This window comes from Rattus norvegicus, chromosome 4 (genome assembly GCF_021556685.1).
Source record: "Rattus norvegicus strain SHRSP/BbbUtx chromosome 4, alternate assembly SHRSP_T2T, whole genome shotgun sequence".
NCBI classification, from domain to species: domain Eukaryota; kingdom Metazoa; phylum Chordata; class Mammalia; order Rodentia; family Muridae; genus Rattus; species Rattus norvegicus.
In genome coordinates this window covers 158,530,505-158,552,408 of record NC_141537.1, presented here as the reverse complement: position 1 = coordinate 158,552,408, position 21,904 = coordinate 158,530,505, and the positions used below count along the sequence as shown (strand labels likewise).

At 40.6% G+C, this 21,904-nt stretch overlaps 1 protein-coding gene across 1 annotated transcript in view; it reads right to left on the bottom strand.

Moving 5' to 3' along the window:
• Positions 1 to 3,628: 3,628 nt before the first annotated feature.
• Positions 3,629 to 21,904, bottom strand: part of Clec4b2 (C-type lectin domain family 4, member B2) — a 34,375-nt gene continuing 16,099 nt past the window's right edge. Inside the window, 3 exon segments of the mRNA NM_001005896.2 lie at positions 3,629 to 3,831; positions 5,642 to 5,754; positions 7,550 to 7,701. Coding sequence (NP_001005896.2) covers positions 3,687 to 3,831; positions 5,642 to 5,754; positions 7,550 to 7,701 — 410 coding nt within the window. The 3' untranslated portion in view covers positions 3,629 to 3,686.

The following is a 21,904-nucleotide window of genomic DNA, read 5'->3' as shown; positions in this document are numbered from 1 at the left end:
GGCATCTCTTTCTTTAGGTTATGGAAGTTTTCTTCTATGATTTTTTGAAGATATTTACTGGTCCTTTGAGCTGGGAGTCTTCACTCTCTTCTATACCTATTATCCTTAGGTTTGATCTTCTCATTGAGTCCTGGATTTCCTGTATGTTTTGGACCGGTAGCTTTTTTCCATTTTCCATTATCTTTGACTGTTGTGTCGATGATTTCTATGGAATCTTCTGCTCCTGAGACTCTCTCTTCTATCTCTTGTATTCTGTTGGTGATTCTTGTATCTTCGGCTCCTTGTCTCTTCCTTTGGATTTCTATATCCAGGGTTGTTTCCCTTTGTGCTTTCTTTATTGCTTCTATTTCCATTTTTAATTCCTTCACCTCTTTGATTGTATTTTCCTGGAATTCTTTCAGGGGTTTTTGTGATTCCTCTCTATAGGCTTCTACTTTTTTTTTCTTTCCGTGTTTCTCTAAGGGAGTTCTTCATGTCTTTCTTGAAGTCCTCCAGCATCATGATCAAATGTGATTTTAAATAAACATCTTGTTTTTCTGGTGCGTTTGGATATTCAGTGTTTGCTTTGATGGGAGAATTGGGCTCTGATAATGCCATGTGTTCATGGTTTCTGTTGCTTGGGTTCCTGCGCTTGCCTCTCACCATCAGGTTACATCTGGTGTTATATGTTCTGCTACTTCTGACAGTGGCTAGACCGTCCTATAGGCCTGTGTGTCAGGAGTGTGTAGATCTGTTTTCCTGTTTTCTTTCAGCCAGTTATGGGAACAGAGTGTTCTGCTTTCGGGCGTGTAGTCTTTCCTGTCTACTGGTCTTCAGCTGTTCCTGTTGGCATGTGTCCTGAGTCTACCATGCAGGTCACGTGGATCAGAAAAGTTGGTCTTACCTGTGGTCCCATGGCTGAAGTTGCTCCTAGGGGGCTGCTCTTGAGCTCTCCATGAGGGCAGCAACCAGTAGGGCCTGTGCTGCCTTTTCCTGGGGCCCCGTGCACCGGGGTCCTAAATGGCATTAGGTGTTTTCCTCTGGAGTCAAAAATGTGGTCAGAGTGTAGTCTCTTCTTGCCTGCCAGGTGTGTCTTCCCCTCTGAAGATTTAGCTCTCTCTCCCATGGGATTTGGGTGCAGGGAGCTGTTTGACTGGGTCCCTTCGGATCAGGGCAGTCTCTGGACCCCAGGGGACCTGCCACATGAGTGCCCCTGTCTTCCTGTTCCTGGAGGCCCTAGACAGTTTCCTCTTAAGCCAGGGATGTGGGCAGGGGTGGGCAGTATTGGTGGTCTCTCCCACTCTGCAGTCTCAGGAGTGCCAACCTGTTCGTGCAGTGAGCTCTTTCTCCCACGGGGTTTGTGAGCAGGGAGCTGTGGACCAGGATCAGCGAGTCTTCTATACGTATTATCCTTAGGTTTGATCTTCTCATTGTGTCCTTGATTCCATAGATATTTTGAACTAGAAGCTTTTTGCATTTTACATTATCTTTGACAGTTGTGTAGATGTTTTCTCTGGTATCCTCTCCCCCTAAAATTCTCTCTTCTATCTCTTGTATTATGTTGTGATGCTTGCATCTATGACTCCTGATCTCTTTCCTAGGTTTTCTATCTCAATGGTTGTCTCTCTTTGTGATTTGGTTATTGTTTCTAATTTCATTTTTAGATGCTGGATGGTTTTGTTCAATTCCTTCACCTATTGACTATGTTTTCCTATAATTCTTTAAGGGATTTCTGTGTTTCCTCTTTAACACCTACTTGTTTACCTGAGTTATCCTGTATTTCTTTAAGGAAGTTACTTATGTTCTTCTAAAAGTCCTCTATCATCATCATAAGATGTGATTTTAAATCCACATCTTTCTTTTCCAGTGTGTTTGGATATCCAGTATTGGCTTTGGTGGGAAAACTGGGCTCTGATGATGCTAAGTAGACTTGGTTTCTGCTGCTTAGGTTCCTGTGCTTGCCTCTAGCCATCAGGTTGTCTCTGGTGTTAACTGGTCTTGCTGTCTCTGACAGTGGCTTGACCCTCCTGTAGTTCTGTGTGTTAGCACTCCTGTAGACCTATTTTCTTTCAGCCAGATCTGGGAGCAGAGAATCATTCCTGGGTTTGTGTGACCTGAAGCCACCATGTGGTCTGCTTGGAGCAGATAAGTTGATCTTACTTCTGCTCTCAGGTGTGTAGATGCTCCTGGTGACTGGCTTTCAATTCTAGAGGAAGGCAGAAACCTGAAGGGTCCTGATCCTGACTGCTTCTAGGTCCCTGTGCCCAGAGATGGCACTAGATGGTTTTCTCTTGGGTCAGGAATGTGAGCAGATAGTTGTCTCCTTTGAGTTCTTAGGATTGTTTGCACTTCTGAGGGTCCTGTTCTCTCCCCCACAGAATTTGGGAGCAAGGAGCTGTAAGACCAGTTCAGTTCAATTCCATGAGCAGGCAGAAACCAGTAGGTTCCTGCCACTAACTGCTCCTATATTCCTGTATCCAGAGGCCACTAGGCAGGTTCGTCTTGGGCCAGGAATGTGAGCAGAAGTGGGCAGAAGTGGTGGTCTCCCCTGAGCTCTCAGGATTGTTTGCATTTCTGAGAGTTCAACTCTCTCCCTCCTCTTCTGTATTTCTTTAAGGGGTTATATATAACCTTTTTAATGTCCTTTATCATCATCATGAAATGCGATTTTAATTTAGAATATTGCTTTTGAGGTGTGTTGGAGTATCTAGGGCTTGCTATGGTGGGAGAACTGGGTTCTGATGATGCCAAGTGGCGTTGGTTTCTGTTGCTTATGTTCTTATGCTTGTGTCTCACCATCTTGTTATCTCTAATGTTAACTGGTCTTGCTTTCGATGACAGGATTTTGTTCCTCCTGTGAACCTATAAGCCTGTAGTCTTATGTGTGTCAGGACACCTAGGATAAAAACTCTCAATGAATAGAATTGTAGTGTAGAAGTTTGTGGCACAGGGTCAGCTCCAGGTGGTTGGGATGGCAGATTTAAACGTGAAGGATCATGTCTCTGCTCACGTCCCTGACTACTCTGTGGTTCATGGTTCCTCTGGGATCCAGGCAGGTCCTACTTTGGCCTGGTATTGGGGCAGTAGTGATGGTCTCAACTGTGATCATGAGATCTCATGTGATTCAGTACTCCTGGAAGACACCCTCTTTCCAGGAGTAATTGGGCTATGGATAGCTGTCCTCATAAGTATTCTTATCACACACACACACACACACACACACACACACACACACACACACACACTGGCAATCATGTTAAGTAATGGAAGGTGCTGTTAATCTGCTTTAGATATTTCACAGTAAATATTTATCAATGAAGACACTACAAATTAAATATATGTAGTTTTACTTCTCAATTTCATGGCAAGAATTCCAAAGGTGGGTTAATACAGAAAAACAAATAAATGAGAAAATGTATCATACAATGGCGTGAGTAAATGAAATCTTGGAAAGTTCGCAGAAAAACTACATATGTGCCCAAATGGGTATCAGGATAGTCTCTGAGAAACAGAAAATTCTCATACAAACTGATTTTATTAAAAAGTAAATAAATATACAAGTATATATGTGGGCCAGAGTTTTCATATGTGTAACTATTTCCTGCTTATTTATATTCTCCAGACATCTCTTCTACATTTACAACTTCCCAGATATCTGTGTACTGGTAGATCACAATGCAATCCCACAGCCATGGAGGACATGTAAGTCATAAGTATATTTTCTTCACCTGACAAATTGACTTATGTTCACTACTGCAGACGACATCATTCCAGCCCCATCCAATATCCTTATGATGATTTATTTCAACACATTTTTCATAGTCATTGTTGGGCTCATCTTCATGCCAGAATCTGAAAGGGAAGAAAGAGCATCAGGGTGTTTCCTACAATAATGCTTAAAAGGAGGAAGCAAGCTTGAGGATAAGGTTGAAATTTATGGAAATCAGATTCAAGAATGTACAAATCAAGTGTTCTCCATCACCTATATCTCATATTTTCCTGGTTAACAGGCTCACAGCACTCAGAGTTCTCTTAGCTTGTTACTCAACTGTTCTTCCAGCACACATCCCAGAGGATACAATTTCTTCATCCCTAGATCTTGGTAGTAGAGGACAATCAACACATAGTGATTACTCATGTGGTAAAAATGTCTCCTCTTATTTTCATATTTCAATTAACTTTCTTTTCATTTTATGGTGGAATTATTTTAGACACTGCGGAACTAGTTCAAATCTTAGTACAAGGGGAGAGTCAACCCACTATACTTATTTAGATGTTGAAAAGGACTCTCCTTACTCTCATGTTTTAATGGAGTTTTCCCATTATACAATGGAACTACTTTAAAGACTAAAGAAGTACTTCAAATCTTTAGATAATCTACTTATTTCTGTCATCAAGAACAAATAATCTAAAACTCTGGAGTCCTAGTTTTCTTCTCTGAAAATTGAAAACAAAAGCCTCATTATTGTTGCAGGTAATTTGATCACATTGTGAACCCCAGATTTATAAACTGGAAAAACCTGTTTCTATCTGTGGTATGGCTCAGCCTTTAATCCAGAGCTTTCAGTTTATATAAACAGGTTGTTGCAGTGTGGCTCAGTGCTAGCACACATCTTTAATCCAAGATCTTTCTGTTACCAATATTAAATAAGGTCAACCATAGGTCAAGAGGCAAAGGAAGCAACCAGTGACAGGAAGTGAACATAAGAAAGTACCATAGAGAGTGAGAGGAAGTCTGGAGGGTGAATTGAGAGAAGGCCAGAAAATAGAAAGGAGGGATGTTAAGTTTGTAGGGTATTTAAGACAATGTGGAGAAGAAAAGTTATTTTCCTTCTGTGGCATCAGCCGAGCAGTAAGGTAATTGCCTCCTCTACCACTGTGAGCTAGCAGGCTTTAATCCCAGCATCTGGCTCCTGAATCTTCATTGGTAAAAGCAAACATTTGGGATTTTGTTTTAAAACATAACACATTACATATTTCTCACATGAGATTTCATAACAGAATGTAGCAACATACTAAGATATTAAGGATATTTAAATCATTACATAAATATGAAACACTATATCAGATTGAGGAGCTTTGATTTATAAGAAATAATCAGTTATGAACTTGGCATCAATTTGTCTTATAAAGATGTAAGTGACAGCTGGAGATGTAGCTCAGATATTAATTATGCTTGCTGGTTTCTTTTTTTTTGGAAAATCTGAGAGTTCTCTTCCCAGCACTCACCTGCAAACTTTTTTTACAAGTCTTACAACTAGTAATCTCACCTCTAGAGGACCCAATACCTTATTATGGCCTCAAACAATACCCAAAATACAAACAGAGCAGACACTCAAAAAATATGTGTATATACATATGAATAAGAATAAATTTAATCCTAATTTTAAAGGTGTAGATGAGAGACTGAATGCAAAATAAAATGAATCTAGAGACTTTGTTGGATAATTCTCATCTACAACCTTCAAATTCAATTCCCTCATCTCTACCTGTACTATCTCAAAGGACTACTGTGATGAGTGCATGGGAGAGTAAAAGTTACTCCATCCCAGCAGTTACAACAGGAGGGGGATATTTTTGCTTCATAACTGACAGCTGGAACACCTAAAGGTTTCCTCATGCATACAGGACTCAAGATTCCCCTATGTAAGTCTAGACTCACGTGACACTCTCATTGTATGGTGTCTGATCAATCCATTGCCATTGATTCTGGCCTTGATCTGAAAGTCCTGTAAAATAACCCCAACGAGTGTCTAGGATCCCGTTGATGAAATCCTAAGAGGAAAGAAAGATATAGCTTTCAGAATAGACTAAGCACTACTTTTTCTGTCATAGAATTTTTTCTAAGATCTTTTAAAAGTATTTTAATGATACAAAACTATAGGGTTCAGTATTATACACATATGGAAATACACAATAATCAAATTCTACTTCAACTCTATCTAGGCCCTTAAATATTTTTTAATTTTAGATTAATATATAAAAATTTTACATTTTAGAGGTATACTGTGGTATTTTGACTAATTATTTCTGGTTAAACAGAGATGGGAAACAAAGGATCAAGGAATAGGAGATACCACCACCACCCCCCAGGAGTACATATCTCCCTCACATCTCACCAGTAAATGTCTTCTCTGGATGACCAGGACACAGTTGAAATCATCATTAATGTTTAACAACACTGGAAACAATCTCTGTATATGATCACCCTCATTACTCATCTGAGACTCACTCCCCTCCTTTTTTCACCAACACCGTTTTTTTTCATTGTTTTTCTTTTATTGGACATTTTTATTTACATTATAAATAATCTCCCCTTTCCAGTTTTCACCTCCAGAAATTCAATGTCCCATACCGCCTTCCCCCTGCTTCAGTGATGGTGTTCCCTCACCCACTCACCCACTCCCTCCACCTCCTGGCCCGATATTCCCCTACACTGGGGCATCAAGCCTTCACAGTACCAAGGGCTTCTATTCCCATTGATGCCCAACAAGCCATATTCTCTGCTATATACGTGGCAGAAGCCATATGTCCATCCCTGTGTACTCTTGGGATGCTGGTTTAGTCCCTGAGAGTCCAAGAGGGTCTGGTTGGTTGATATCATTGTTCTTTTTATGAGGTTGCAAACCCCTTCATCTCCTTCAGTCCTTTATCTAACTCCTCCATTAGGGACCCTGTTCTAAGTTCAATAGTTGGCTTTGAGCATCCACGTTTGTATTTGCTGTCAGACCTTGTCAGAAGACAGGTATATCAGGCTCCTGTCAGCATGCACTTCTTAGCATCTGCAATATTGTCTGGATTTGGTGTCTGTATTTGAGATGACTCTCAAGGTTGGGCAGTTTCTGGATGGCCTTTACGTCAGTCTCTACTCCATACTTTGTCTCTATAATTCCTCCTTTGAGTATTTTTCTTCTCCCTTCTAAGAAGGTCTGGAGTATCCATACTTTGGTCTTCCTCCTTCTTGAGCTTTATGTGGTCTGTGAATTGTACCTTGGGTATTCCAAGCTTTAGGGCTAATATCCACTTATCAGTGAGTGCATACCATGTGTATACTTTTGTGATTGGGTTACTCACTCAGGATTATATTTTCTAGTTCCATCCATTTGTCTAAGAATTTCATGAAGCAACCAGCACCACTTTTGACAGTTGTGCGAGAGAGAATTCTGCACATCTAAACATTCTTCATTCAAACCTCAGCTATTTTGTTTCTCATGGCTAATTGTGACCCTCAAGGTGTGATCCTGTTTCCCTGTTCCCTTCTCTGTTAGGCAGTTAATTCTACAGGAAGAATTAAAATGCAGAAACCACAAAATGGTCCTTCAAGCAGAAGCATTTTGCCCTTACCTCCAGCTTTGTGTATTGCATTTTGGATTCCATGGATTTTTGGAAGTGGTTTAGTTCCACTTAAGAGAGACAAAGGTGTAGAAGGCAAAGGCTGAAGCAATCATTCCTGCCTATCTGCTGTAAAGCCTTCTCTCACAGCACCAACATGGCATCAACAAAACCCTATCATAGTAGAAACAGACAGACAACATGCCAGGCCCAGGTCCCAGTCTCTTCCAGAGTGTACCTGCTCTTCCTGGCTGTGGATCACCAACAGATGAGCACCCATGTGGGAGCATTTCTCCTTACTCTCATTCCAATTTGCCACGAAGTCAGTTGTAAAGTAGCAGTGGGAGCCAAATGGCTTCCAATCCTTTGGACAACAGCTCCAGACTTTACCTTTGTAGGAAGAAGGAAATGTATGTGCAATGTAATAAAGTCATTTAAAAGCTGTTTGTGTGCAGAAACCACATGGAAGCTGGGACTCCAAGGTTCTCCCAGATAGAGCAGGAGCACATTACCCTTCAGGTACCAAGAAACCCAAGTCCTGTGGCCTTAATGTCAAGGCACATTTGTACTTCTGGAGTACTATCAGGAAAACCAGTGAACAGTGTATAAAAGACATCCAAACTCTCAGGACATAACACACAATAATTGGGGTTTCCAATGAATAAAAGTAAAAGATATATATATATATGTATATATATATATATATGTGTGTGTGTGTGTGTGTGTGTGTGTGTGTGTGTAACACAGATCATGACAGCAATATTCTGACAGGAGACATATAATTAATGATAAAGAAAATAATTCATTAAATGGATATAGATCTCTCCTGAGAGACACAGCCAGAATACAGCAAATACATAAGTGAATGCCATCATTAAACCACTGAACTGAGAACGGGACCCCCGTTGAAGGAATCTTAGAAAGGACTGAAAGAGCTTGAAGAGGCTTGAGACCCCAATAACAATGCCAACCAACCAGAGCTGCCAGGGACTAAGCCACTACCCAAAGATTATACATGGACTGACCCTGGGCTCCAACCTCATAGGTAGCAATGAATAGCCTAGTAAGAGCACCAGTCAAAGGGGAAGCCCTTGGTCCTGCCAAGACTGAACCCCCAGTGACCCTGATTGTTGGGGGGAGGGCAGTAATGGGGGGAGGATGGGGAAGGGAACATCCATAGAGAAGGTGAGAGGGAGGATTGGGGGATGTTGGCCCGGAAATCTGGAAGGAGAATAACAATCGAAATGTAAATAAGAAATAATCAAATTAATAAAGATAGAAAAAATGTTGCAAATAGGTCTACTCCTGGAGCTGACCCTGTACCAGAGCTCTTGGTACCCAAATTCTGACAGGAGAGAGCTGGTCTCCCAGGAGATATGACACACATGCTTATAGGAGGGTCAAGCCATTATCACAAACTGCAAGACAAGCTAACTGCAGAGATAACCAGATAGTGAGAAGGAAGTACAAGAACGTAATGAACAGAAACCAACGCTACTTGGCATTATCAGAACCCAGTTCTCTCACCCTAGCAAGTCCTGGATACCCAACACACCGGAAAAGCAAGATTCTGGTTTAAAATCACCTCTTGATGATGTTAGAGGACTTTAAGAAGAACATAAATAAATCCCTTAAAGAAATACAGGATAACACAACCAAACAGGTGAAGAAATTGAACAAAGCCATCCAGGATCTAAAAATGGAAATAGAAACAATAAAGAAATCAAAAAATAAGGCAACTATGGAGATGAAAAGCTTATGAAAGAGAACAGGAGTCATAGAACAAAGCATCACCAACAGAATACAAGAGGTGGAAGAAAGAACCTCAGGGGCACAAGATACCATAAAAAACATTGACACAACAAAATAAAAAACACAAAAAGCTCCTAACACAAATCTTCCAGAAAATCCAGAAGCCAATGAGATTGAGCCTAAGGATAGTAGATATAGAAGAGAGTAAAGATTCCCAACTTAAAGCGTCAGTAAATATCTTCAGCAAAATTATAGTAGAAAACTTCCCTAACCTAAAGAAAGAAATGCCCATAAACAGACAAGAAGTTTACAGAACTCCAAATAGATTCGACCAGAAAAGAAATTCGTCCCATCACATAATAGTCAAAAGACCAAATGTACTGTAGTGGCTATTCCTGGTTGTCAACTTGACTATATCTGAAATGAACTTCAATCCAGACTTGGAAGACTCACCTTTGATCCTAATCTTGAGGCTGGGAGATACAAGTTTCTAACCTGGATCTTGGTACAGAGATCTTGAGGCTATGAATCCCAGGAGCTTAAGGCAAGAAGATCTCTGACTTCAAGGTCATCTGGGACAAAGAAAGTCCCAGATCCAGGAATGGTGGTACATACCTTTAATCTGGGACATACCTTCTGCTGGAGATTTACATAAGGACTTTGGAAGAAGTAAAAGGCTATCTTTTTTGTTTTTTTTTTTTTTGCCTGCCTGTCTTGTGGCACTGAGCCACTATGAGATGCTTGGAGTTTCATTCACAGCAACTGCTGAGTTGGACTATAGTCTGTAACTCATCAACATATTCTCTTACTGTATATAGACTACCCATAAGTTCTGTGACTCTAGAAAACCCTGACTAAGACATGCACTAAACAAAGAAAGATATTAAAAGCAGTAAGGAGCCTTGCACACAAAACCTGGTGTGCAATGAGTGCTCTCCCTCCAAAGCCCACAGTCTACATGTGGGACCCTATTTTCTATCCATTGACTGTCCAAGGAGAGAAAAGCTGAGAATGCATGGGGCACAAGAGCTGCAGTGAGGCTTTGGAAAAGGCCCTTCAGGTCTCCATCTGCACCCAGAGCTGGGCTTCCCCACAGCTCTAGGAACCTGCAAGCAGAGAGCTGGTCTGCCAACAGTGCTCTTAATCCTAAGCCCCTAACTCACAAGTGGGATTCCCGCATTCTTTTCATTAACAATCCAAAGAGAGATTGGCCAGAAGTATACAAGACTCCAGAGCCTCAGGTTGGGCTAGGACAGGACCCAGTCTCCATCTGCTCCCAGAGCTGGGGTTGTCCAACAGCTATAAGACCCAAAATGTGCCCTGAGAAAGTTGGTCTCCCAGGAGCCCCCTCAATCCTAAAATAACAAGTTCACAGGCTCGAAGGATCATAGGATCACAGGCTCACAGGCTAACAGGCTCACAGGCTCAAAGGCTCTCAGGCTCATAAGCTCATGTGCTCACAGGAAGGACAAGCTGCAGTAAGAGACAGCAAGGACAACTAACAGAGATGACCATATGGCAAGAAGCGAGGACAAGAACCTAACCAAAAGAAACCAAGGCTATATGGCATCATCAGAATACAGTTCTCCCACCACAACAAATTCCGAAAATCCAACACATCAGCAAAACAAAATTTGTATTTAAAATCGTATCTCATGATGTTGTTAGAGGACTTTAAGAAGGAGGTAAATAAATCCCTTAAAGAAATACAGAAGAACACAGGTAAGCGAGGAGACATCCTTAAAGAGGAAACACACACACACACCAAAAAAAAAATCCCTTAAAGAATCACAGGAAAACCAAACCAAACAAGTGAAGGAAGTGAACAAAATCACTGAGGATCTAAAAAGTGAAATAGAAAAAATAAAGAAATCACAAAGGAGACAACCTTGGAGATGGAAAACCTAGGAAAGACATCAGGAGACATAGATTACCCAACAGAATACAAAAGATAGGAGAGAGAATCTCAGGGGCATAAGATACCATAGAAAGCATTGATAAAATAGTCAAAGAAAATGTAAAAAGTAAAAATCTCCTAACCCAAAACATCCAAGAATTACAGGACACAACGAGAAGACCAAATCTATGGAATTAGGTATAGAAGAAAATGAAGATTCCCAACTTAAAGGACCAGTAATTATCTTAAACAAAATTATAGAAGAAAACTTCTTTAACCTAAAGAAAGAGATACGCATTGACATACAAGAGGTCTACAGAACTCCAAACAGATTAGAGGAGAAACGAAATTCCTTCTGTCACATAATAATCAAAACATGAAATTTACAATAAAAAGACAGAATACTAAAAGGAATAAAAGAAAAAGGTCAAGTAACATGTAACAGAATTACACAGACTTCTCAACAGAGACTATGAAAGCTAGAAAATCCTGGATAGATGTCATACAGACCCTAAGAACAAAAATGTCAGCCCAGGCTACTATATCCAGCAAAGCTTGCCATTGACATAGATGGAAAAACCAAGATATTGCAAGATGAAAGCTAATTTACACAGTACCTTTCCACAAATCCAGCCCTACAAAGGATAATATATGGAAAACTCCAACACAAGGAGGGAAACTACACCACAGAAAAATAAAGAGAGTAATCTCGCAATAAACGCAAAAGAAGAGAGACACAGCAGTCCAGACACCGCACCAACCTGAAGGGAATGGGTCAACAGTTCTCTGCACACAAATCCCGTGGGAAGGAGAGCTAAACCTTCAGAGGGGCAGACATGCCTGGGGAGCCAGAAGAGACTACACTCTGCCCACATTTCTGAATCCACAGGAAAACACCTAAAGCCACCTTGGACCCCAGTGCATGTGGGCTCCAGGAAAGGACCTCCTGGTTGCTGCCCTCACCGAGAACTCAAAAGCAGCCCACCATGATCAATTTGAGCAGTGGGACCACAGGTAAAGCCAACTTTTCTGTTCCAAGCTACCTGCCTGGTAGACTCAGACACAGGCCCACAGGAAGAGCTGAAGACCAGTAGAAAGGAAAGAATACATGCTCGAAAGCAGAACACTCTGTTCACATAACTGGCTGAAAGAAAACAGGAAAACAGATCTACAGCACTCCTGACACACAGGCATATAGGACGGTCTAGCCACTGTCAGAAATAGCAGAACAAAGTAACACCAGAAACACCTTGATGGAGAGAAGCAAGCACAGAAACCCAAGCAACAGAAACCAAGACTACATGGCATCATCGGAGTTCAATTCTCCCACCAAAGCAAACACTGAATATCCAAATACACCAGAAAAGCAAGATCTAGATTTAAAATCACATTTGATCATGATGCTGGAGGACTTCAAGAAAGGCATGAAGAACTCCCTTAGAGAAACACTGGAAAACATAAATAAACAGGTAGAAGCCTACAGAGAGGAATCAGAAAAATCCCTGAAAGAATTCCAGGAAAACACACTCAAACAGGTGAAGGAATTAAAAAGGGAAATAGAAGCAATAAAGAAAGGACACAGGGAAACAACCCTGGATATAGAAAACCAAAGTAAGAGACAAGGAGCCGCAGATAAAAGCATCACCAACAGAATACAAGAGATAGAAGAGAGAATCTCAGGAGCAGAAGATTCCATAGAAGTCATAGACACAGCAGTCAAAGATAATGTAAAACGGAAAAAGCTACTGATCCAAAGCATACAGGAAATCCAGGACTCAATGAGAAGATCAAACCTAAGAATAATAGGTATAGAAGAGAATGAAGACTCCCAGCTCAAAGGACCAGTAAATATCTTCAACAAAATCATAGAAGAAAACTTCCCTAACCTAAAGAAAGGGATCCCCATAAACATACAAGAAGCCTACAGAACTCCAAATAGATTGGACCAGAAAAGAAAATCCTCCTGTCACATAATAGTCAAAATACCAAAGGCACAAAACAAAGAAAGAATATTAAAAGCAGTAAAGGAAAAAGGTCAAGTAACATATAAAGGCAGACGTATCAGAATCACACCAGACTTCTTACCGTGGACAATGAAAGTGAGAAGATCCTGGACAGATATCATACAGACCCTAAGAGAACACAAATGCCAGGCAAGGTTACTGTATCCTGCAAAACTCTCAATTAACATAGATGGAAAAAGCAAGATGTTCCATGACAAAACCAAATTTACACAATATCTTTCTACAAATCCAGTGTGACAAAGGATAATAAATGGTAAAGCCCAACATAAGGAGGCAAGCTACACCATAGAAAAAGCAACAAACTAATCATCTTGGCAACAAAACAAAGAGAAGAAAAGCACAAAAACATGATCTCACATCCAAATATGAATATACAGGAAGCAACAATCACTATTCCTTAATATCTTTCAACATCAATGGTCTCAATGCCCCAATTAAACAAAAATAGATGAACAAACTGGATACACAATGAGGACCCAATATTTTACCTCAGAGATAAAGACAGACACTACCTCAGAGTGAAAGGCTGAAAAACAATTTTCCAAGAAAATGGTCTGAAGAAGCAAGCTGGAGTAGCCATTCTAATATTGAATAAAATCGATTTTCAAACAAAAGTAACCAAAAAAGATAAGGAAGGACACTTCATATTCAATCCACTAAGATGAACTCTCAATCCTAAATATCTATGCTCCAAATACAAGAGCACCTACATGCAAAAAATAAACCTTACTGAAGCTCAAAGCACACATTGCACCTCAAACAATAATAGTAGGTGATTTCAACACCCCACTCTCATCAATGGACTGACCATGGAAACAGAAATTAAACAGAGACGTAGACAGACTAAGAGAAGTCATGAACCAAATGGACTTAAGAGTTATTTATAGAACATTGTATCCTAAAACAAAAGGATATACCTTCTTCTCACCACGTCATGGTACTTTCTTCAAAATTGACCATGTAATTGGTCATAAAACAGGCCTCATCAGATACAGAAAGATAGAAATAATACCATGTGTCCTATCAGACCACAACCGGTTAAAGCTGGTCTTCAATAACAATAAAGGAAGAAAGCCCACATATACGTGAAAGTTGAACAATACTCAACTCAATGATAACCTGGTCAAGGAAGAAATAAAGAAATTAAAGACTTCTTAGAATTTAATGTAAATGAAGGTACAACATACCCAAACATATGGGACACAATGTAAGCTGTGGTAATAGGAAATCTCATAGATCTGAGTGCCTGCAGAAAGAAACAGGAGAGAGCATATATCAGCAGCTTGACAGCACACCTACAAGCTCTAGAACAAAAGGAAGCAAATACACCCAGGAGTAGTAGAAGGCAGGAAATAATCAAACTCAGAGCTGAAATCAACCAAGTAGAAACAAAAAGAACCATACGAAGAATCAAAAAACCAAAAGGTGGTTCTTTGAGAAAATCAACAAGATAGATAAACCCTTAGCCAGACTAACGAGAGGACACAGAGACTGCATCTACATTAACAAAATCAGAAATGAAAAGGGAGACATAACTACAGAATCAGAGGAAATTTAAAAAAATCATAAGATCCTACTACAAAAGGCTATACTCAACAAAACTTGAAAATCTGCAGGAAATGGACAATTTCCTAGACAAATACTAGGTACCGAAGTTAAATCAGGAACAGATAAACCATTTAAACCACCCCATAACTCCTAAGAAAATAGAACTGGTCATTAAAGGTCTCCCAACCAAAAAGAGCCCAGATCCAGACAGGTTCAGTGCAGAATTATGTCAGACCTTCATAGAAGACCTCATACCAATACTATCCAAACTATTCCACAAAATTGGAACAGATGGGCAGCAGCTCTCTGCTCCCAGACCCAGTGAGAGAGAGACCCAACCGCCTGGTCAGGTGGGCACTCCTGAGGCTGCAGAGCAGAAGAGACCACCAACACTGCTCACCCCTGCCCACATCCCTGGCCCAAGAGGAAACTGTATAAGGCCTCTGGGCTCCCGTGGGAGAAGGCCCAGGAGCGGCAGGACCCCTGCCAGAGACAGCGCCGGACCCTGAAGGAAACAGACCAGATAAACAGTTCTCTGCACCCAAATCCCGTGGGAGGGAGAGCTAAACCTTCAGAGAGGCAGACAAGCCTGGGAAACCAGAAGAGACTGCTCCCTGCACACACATCTCGGACGCCAGAGGAAAAAGCCAAAGACCATCTGGAACCCTGGTGCACTGAAGCTCCCGGAAGGGGCGGCACAGGTCTTCCTGGTTGCTGCCACTGCAGAGAGCCCCTGGGCAGCACCCCACGAGCGAACCTGAGCCTCGGGACCACAGGTAAGAGCAAATTTTCTGCTGCAAGAAAGCTGCCTGGTGAACTCAAGACACAGGCCCACAGGAACAGCTGAAGACCTGTAGAGAGGAAAAACTACACGCCCGAAAGAAGAACACTCTGTCCCCAGAACTGACTGAAAGAGAGGAAAACAGGTCTACAGCACTCCTGACACACAGGCTTATAGGACAGTCTAGCCACTGTCAGAAATAGCAGAACAAAGTAACACTAGAGATAATCTGATGGCGAGAGGCAAGCGCAGGAACCCAAGCAACAGAAACCAAGACTACATGCCATCATCGGAGCCCAATTCTCCCACCAAAACAAACATGGAATATCCAAACACACCAGATAAGCAAGATCTAGTTTCAAAATCATATTTGATCATGATGCTGGAGGACTTCAAGAAAGACATGAACACACTTAGGGAAACACAGGAAAACATTAATAAACAAGTAGAAGCCTACAGAGAGGAATCGCAAAAATCCCTGAAAGAATTCCAGGAAAACACAATCAAAGAGTTGAAGGAATTAAAAATGGAAAAGGAAGCAATCAAGAAAGAACACATGGAAACAACCCTGGATATAGAAAACCAAAAGGAGAGACAAGGAGCTGTAGATACAAGCTTCACCAACAGAATACAAGAGATTGAAGAGAGAATCTCAGGAGCAGAAGATTCCATAGAAATCATTGACTCAACTGTCAAAGATAATGTAAAGCGCAAAAAGCTACTGGTCCAAAACATACAGGAAATCCAGGACTCAATGAGAAGATCAAACCTAAGGATAATAGGTATAGAAGAGAGTGAAGACTCCCAGCTCAAAGGACCAGTAAATATCTTCAACAAAATCATAGAAGAAAACTTCCCTAACCTAAAAAAAGAGATACCCATAGACACACAAGAAGCCTACAGAACTCCAAATAGATTGGACCAGAAAAGAAACACCTCCCGTCACATAATTGTCAAAACACCAAACGCACAAAATAAAGAAAGAACATTAAAAGCAGTAAGGGAAAAAGGTCAAGTAACATATAAAGGGAGACCTATCAGAATCACACCAGACTTCTCGCCAGAAACTATGAAGGCCAGAAGATCCTGGACTGATGTCATACAGACCCTAAGAGAACACAAATGCCAGCCCAGGTTACTGTATCCTGCAAAACTCTCAATTAACATTGATGGAGAGACCAAGATATTCCATGACAAAACCAAATTTACACAATATGTTTCTACAAATCCAGCACTACAAAGGATAATAAATGGTAAAGCCCAACATAAGGAGGCAAGCTATACCCTAGAAGAAGCAAGAAACTAATCGTCTTGGCAACAAAACAAAGAGAATGAAAGCACACAAACATAACCTCACATCCAAATATGAATATAACGGGAAGCAATAATCACTATTCCTTAATATCTCTCAATATCAATGGCCTCAACTCCCCAATAAAAAGACATAGATTAACAAACTGGATATGCAACGAGGACCCTGCATTCTGCTGCCTACAGGAAACACACCTCAGAGACAAAGACAGACACTACCTCAGAGTGAAAGGCTGGAAAACAACTTTCCAAGCAAATGGTCAGAAGAAGCAAGCTGGAGTAGCCATTCTAATATCAAATAAAATCAATTTTCAATTAAAAGTCATCAAAAAAGATAAGGAAGGACACTTCATATTCATCAAAGGAAAAATCAACCAAGATGAACTCTCAATCCTAAATATCTATGCCCCAAATACAAGGGCACCTACATACGTAAAAGAAACCTTACTAAAGCTCAAAACACACATTGCACCTCACACAATAATAGTGGGAGATTTCAACATCCCACTCTCATCAATGGACAGATCATGGAAACAGAAATTAAACAGTGATGTCGACAGACTAAGAGAAGTCATGAGCCAAATGGACTTAACGGATATTTATAGAACATTCTATCCTAAAGCAAAAGGATATACCTTCTTCTCAGCTCCTCATGGTACTTTCTCCAAAATTGACCATATAATTGGTCAAAAAACGGGCCTCAACAGGTACAGAAAGATAGAAATAATCCCATGCGTGCTATCGGACCACCACGGCCTAAAACTGGTCTTCAATAACAATAAGGGAAGAATGCCCACATATACGTGGAAATTGAACAATGCTCTACTCAATGATAACCTGGTCAAGGAAGAAATAAAGAAAGAAATTAAAAACTTTTTAGAATTTAATGAAAATGAAGGTACAACATACCCAAACTTATGGGACACAATGAAAGCTGTGCTAAGAGGAAAACTCATAGCGCTGAGTGCCTGCAGAAAGAAACAGGAAAGAGCATATGTCAGCAGCTTGACAGCACACCTAAAAGCTCTAGAACAAAAAGAAGCAAATACACCCAGGAAAAGTAGAAGGCAGGAAGTAATCAAACTCAGAGCTGAAATCAACCAAGTAGAAACAAAAAGGACCATAGAAAGAATCAACAGAACCAAAAGTTGGTTCTTTGAGAAAATCAACAAGATAGATAAACCCTTAGCCAGACTAACGAGAGGACACAGAGAGTGTGTCCAAATTAACAAAATCAGAAATGAAAAGGGAGACATAACTACAGATTCGGAGGAAATTCAAAAAATCATCAGATCTTACTATAAAAACCTATATTCAACAAAATTTGAAAATCTTCAGGAAATGGACAATTTCCTAGACAGATACCAGGTATCGAAGTTAAATCAGGAACAGATAAACCAGTTAAACAACCCCATAACTCCTAAGGAAATAGAAGCAGTCATTAAAGGTCTCCCAACCAAAAAGAGCCCAGGTCCAGACGGGTTTAGTGCAGAATTCTATCAAACCTTCATAGAAGACCTCATACCAATATTATCCAAACTATTCCACAAAATTGAAACAGATGGAGCCCTACCGAATTACTTCTACGAAGCCACAATTACTCTTATACCTAAACCACACAAAGACACAACAAAGAAAGAGAAATTCAGACCAATTTCCCTTATGAATGTCGACGCAAAAATACTCAATAAAATTCTGGCAAACCGAATTCAAGAGCACATCAAAGCAATCATCCACCATGATCAAGTAGGCTTCATCCCAGGCATGCAGGGATGGTTTAATATACGGAAAACCATCAACGTGATCCATTACATAAACAAACTGAAAGAACAGAACCACATGATCATTTCATTAGATGCTGAGAAAGCATTTGACAAAATTCAACACCCCTTCATGATAAACGTCCTGGAAAGAATAGGAATTCAAGGCCCATACCTAAACATAGTAAAAGCCATATACAGCAAACCAGTTGCTAACATTAAACTAAATGGAGAGAAACTTGAAGCAATCCCACTAAAATCAGGGACTAGACAAGGCTGCCCACTCTCTCCCTACTTATTCAATATAGTTCTTGAAGTTCTAGCCAGAGCAATCAGACAACAAAAGGAGATCAAAGGGATACAGATCGGAAAAGAAGAGGTCAAAATATCACTATTTGCAGATGACATGATAGTACATTTAAGTGATCCCAAAAGTTCCACCAGAGAACTACTAAAGCTGATAAACAACTTCAGCAAAGTGGCTGGGTATAAAATTAACTCAAATAAATCAGTTGCCTTCCTCTATACAAAAGAGAAACAAGCCGAGAAAGAAATTAGGGAAACGACACCCTTCATAATAGACCCAAATAATATAAAGTACTTCGGTGTGACTTTAACCAAGCAAGTAAAAGATCTGTAAAATATGAACTTCAAGACACTGAGGAAAGAAATTGAAGAAGACCTCAGAAGATGGAAAGATCTCCCATGCTCATGGATTGGCAGGATTAATATAGTAAAAATGGCCATTTTACCAGAAGCAATCTACAGATTCAATGCAATCCCCATCAAAATACCAATCCAATTCTTCAAAGAGTTAGACAGAACAATTTGCAAATTCATCTGGAATAACAAAAAACCCAGGATAGCTAAAGCTATCCTCAACAATAAAAGGACTTCAGGGGGAATCACTATCCCTGAACTCAAGCAGTATTACAGAGCAATAGTGATAAAAACTGCATGGTATTGGTACAGAGACAGACAGATAGACCAATGGAATAGAATTGAAGACCCAGAAATGAACCCACACACCTATGGTCACTTGATTTTTGACAAATGAGCCAAAACCATCCAATGGAAAAAAGATAGCATTTTCAGCAAATGGTGCTGGTTCAACTGGAGGGCAACATGTAGAAGAATGCAGATCGATCCATGCTTATCACCCTGTACAAAGCATAAGTCCAAGTGGATCAAGGACCTCCACATCAAACCAGACACACTCAAACTAATAGAAGAAAAACTAGGGAAGCATCTGGAACACATGGGCACTGGAAAAAATTTCCTGAACAAAACACCAATGGCTTATGCTCTAAGATCAAGAATCGACAAATTGGATCTCATAAAACTGCAAAGCTTCTGTAAGGCAAAGGACACTGTGGTTAGGACAAAACGGCAACCAACAGATTGGGAAAAGATCTTTACCAATCCTACAACAGATAGAAGCCTTATATCCAAAATATACAAAGAACTCAAGAAGTTAGACCGCAGGGAAACAAATAACCCTATTAAAAAATGGGGTTCAGAGCTAAACAAAGAATTCACAGCTGAGGAATGCCGAATGGCTGAGAAACACCTAAAGAAATGTTCAACATCTTTAGTCATAAGGGAAATGCAAATCAAAACAACCCTGAGATTTCACCTTACACCAGTGCGATTGGCTAAGATCAAAAACTCAGGTGACAGCAGATGCTGGCGAGGATGTGGAGAAAGAGGAACACTCCTCCATTGTTGGTGGGGTTGCAGACTGGTAAAACCATTCTGGAAATCAGTCTGGAGGTTCCTCAGAAAATTGGACATTGAACTGCCTGAGGATCCAGCTATACCTCTCTTGGGCATATACCCAAAAGATGCCTCAACATATAAAAGAGACACGTGCTCCACTATGTTCATCGCAGCCTTATTTATAATAGCCAGAAAATGGAAAGAACCCAGATGCCCTTCAACAGAGGAATGGATACAGAAAATGTGGTACATCTACACAATGGAATATTACTCAGCTATCAAAAACAACGGCTTTATGAAATTCGTAGGCAAATGGTTGGAACTGGAAAATATCATCCTGAGTGAGCTAACCCAATCACAGAAAAACATACATGGTATGCACTCATTGATAAGTGGCTATTAGCCCAAATGCTTGAAATACCCTAGATCCCTAGAACAAACGAAACTCAAGACGGATGATCAAAATGTGAATGCTTCACTCCTTCTTTAAATGAGGAAAAAGAATACCCTTGGCAGGGAAGGGAGAGGCAAAGATTAAAACAGAGACTGAAGGAACACCCATTCAGAGCCTGCCCCACATGTGGCCCATACATATACAGCCACCCAATTAGACAAGATGGATGAAGCAAAGAAGTGCAGACCGACAGGAGCCGGATGTAGATCGCTCCTGAGAGACACAGCCAGAATACAGCAAATACAGAGGCGAATGCCAGCAGCAAACCACTGAACTGAGAATAGGTCCCCTATTGAAGGAATCAGAGAAAGAACTGGAAGAGCTTGAAGGGGCTCGAGACCCCAAAAGTACAACAATGCCAAGCAACCAGAGCTTCCAGAGACTAAGCCACTACCTAAAGACTATACATGGACTGACCCTGGACTCTGACCCCATAGGTAGCAATGAATATCCTAGTAAGAGTACCAGTGGAAGGGGAAGCCCTGGGTCCTGCTAAGACTGAACCCCCAGTAAACTAGTCTATGGGGGGAGGGCGGTAATGGGGGGAGGGTTGGGAGGGGAACACCCATAAGGAAGGGGAGGTGGGAGGGGGATGTTTGCCCGGAAACCGGGAAAGGGAATAACACTCGAAATGTATATAAGAAATACTCAAGTTAATAAAAAAAAAAAATTGGAACAGATGGAGCGCTACCGAATTCCTTCTATGAAGCCACAATTCCTCTTATACCTAAACCACACAAAGATCCAACAAAAAAAGAGAACTTCCGACCCATTTTTCTTTGAATATTGACACAAAAATACTCAATAAAATTCTGGCAAATCGAATCCAAGAGCACATCAAAACAATCATCCATCATTATCAAGTAGGCTTCATCCCAGGCATGCAGGGATGGTGTAATATATGGAAACCATCAACGTAATCCATTATATAAACAAACTGAAAAAACAAAACCACATGATCATTTCATTAGATGCTGAGAAAGCATTTGACAAAATTCAACACCCATTCATGATAAAAGTCCTCGAAAGAGTAAGAATTCAAGGCCCATACCTAAACATAGTAAAAGCCATATACAGCAAACCAGTAGCTAACATTAAACTAAGTGGAGAGAAACTTGAAGCAATCCCACTAAAATCAGGGACTAGACAAGGCTGCCCACTCTCTCCCTACTTATTCAATATAGTTCTTGAAGTTCTAGCCAGAGCAGTCAGACAACAAAAGGAGATCAAGCGGAATCAGATTGGAAAAGGAGAAGTCAAATTATCACTACTTGCAGATGATATGATAGTATATTTAAGTGATCCCAAAAGTTCCACCAGAGAACTACTAAACCTGATAAACACCTT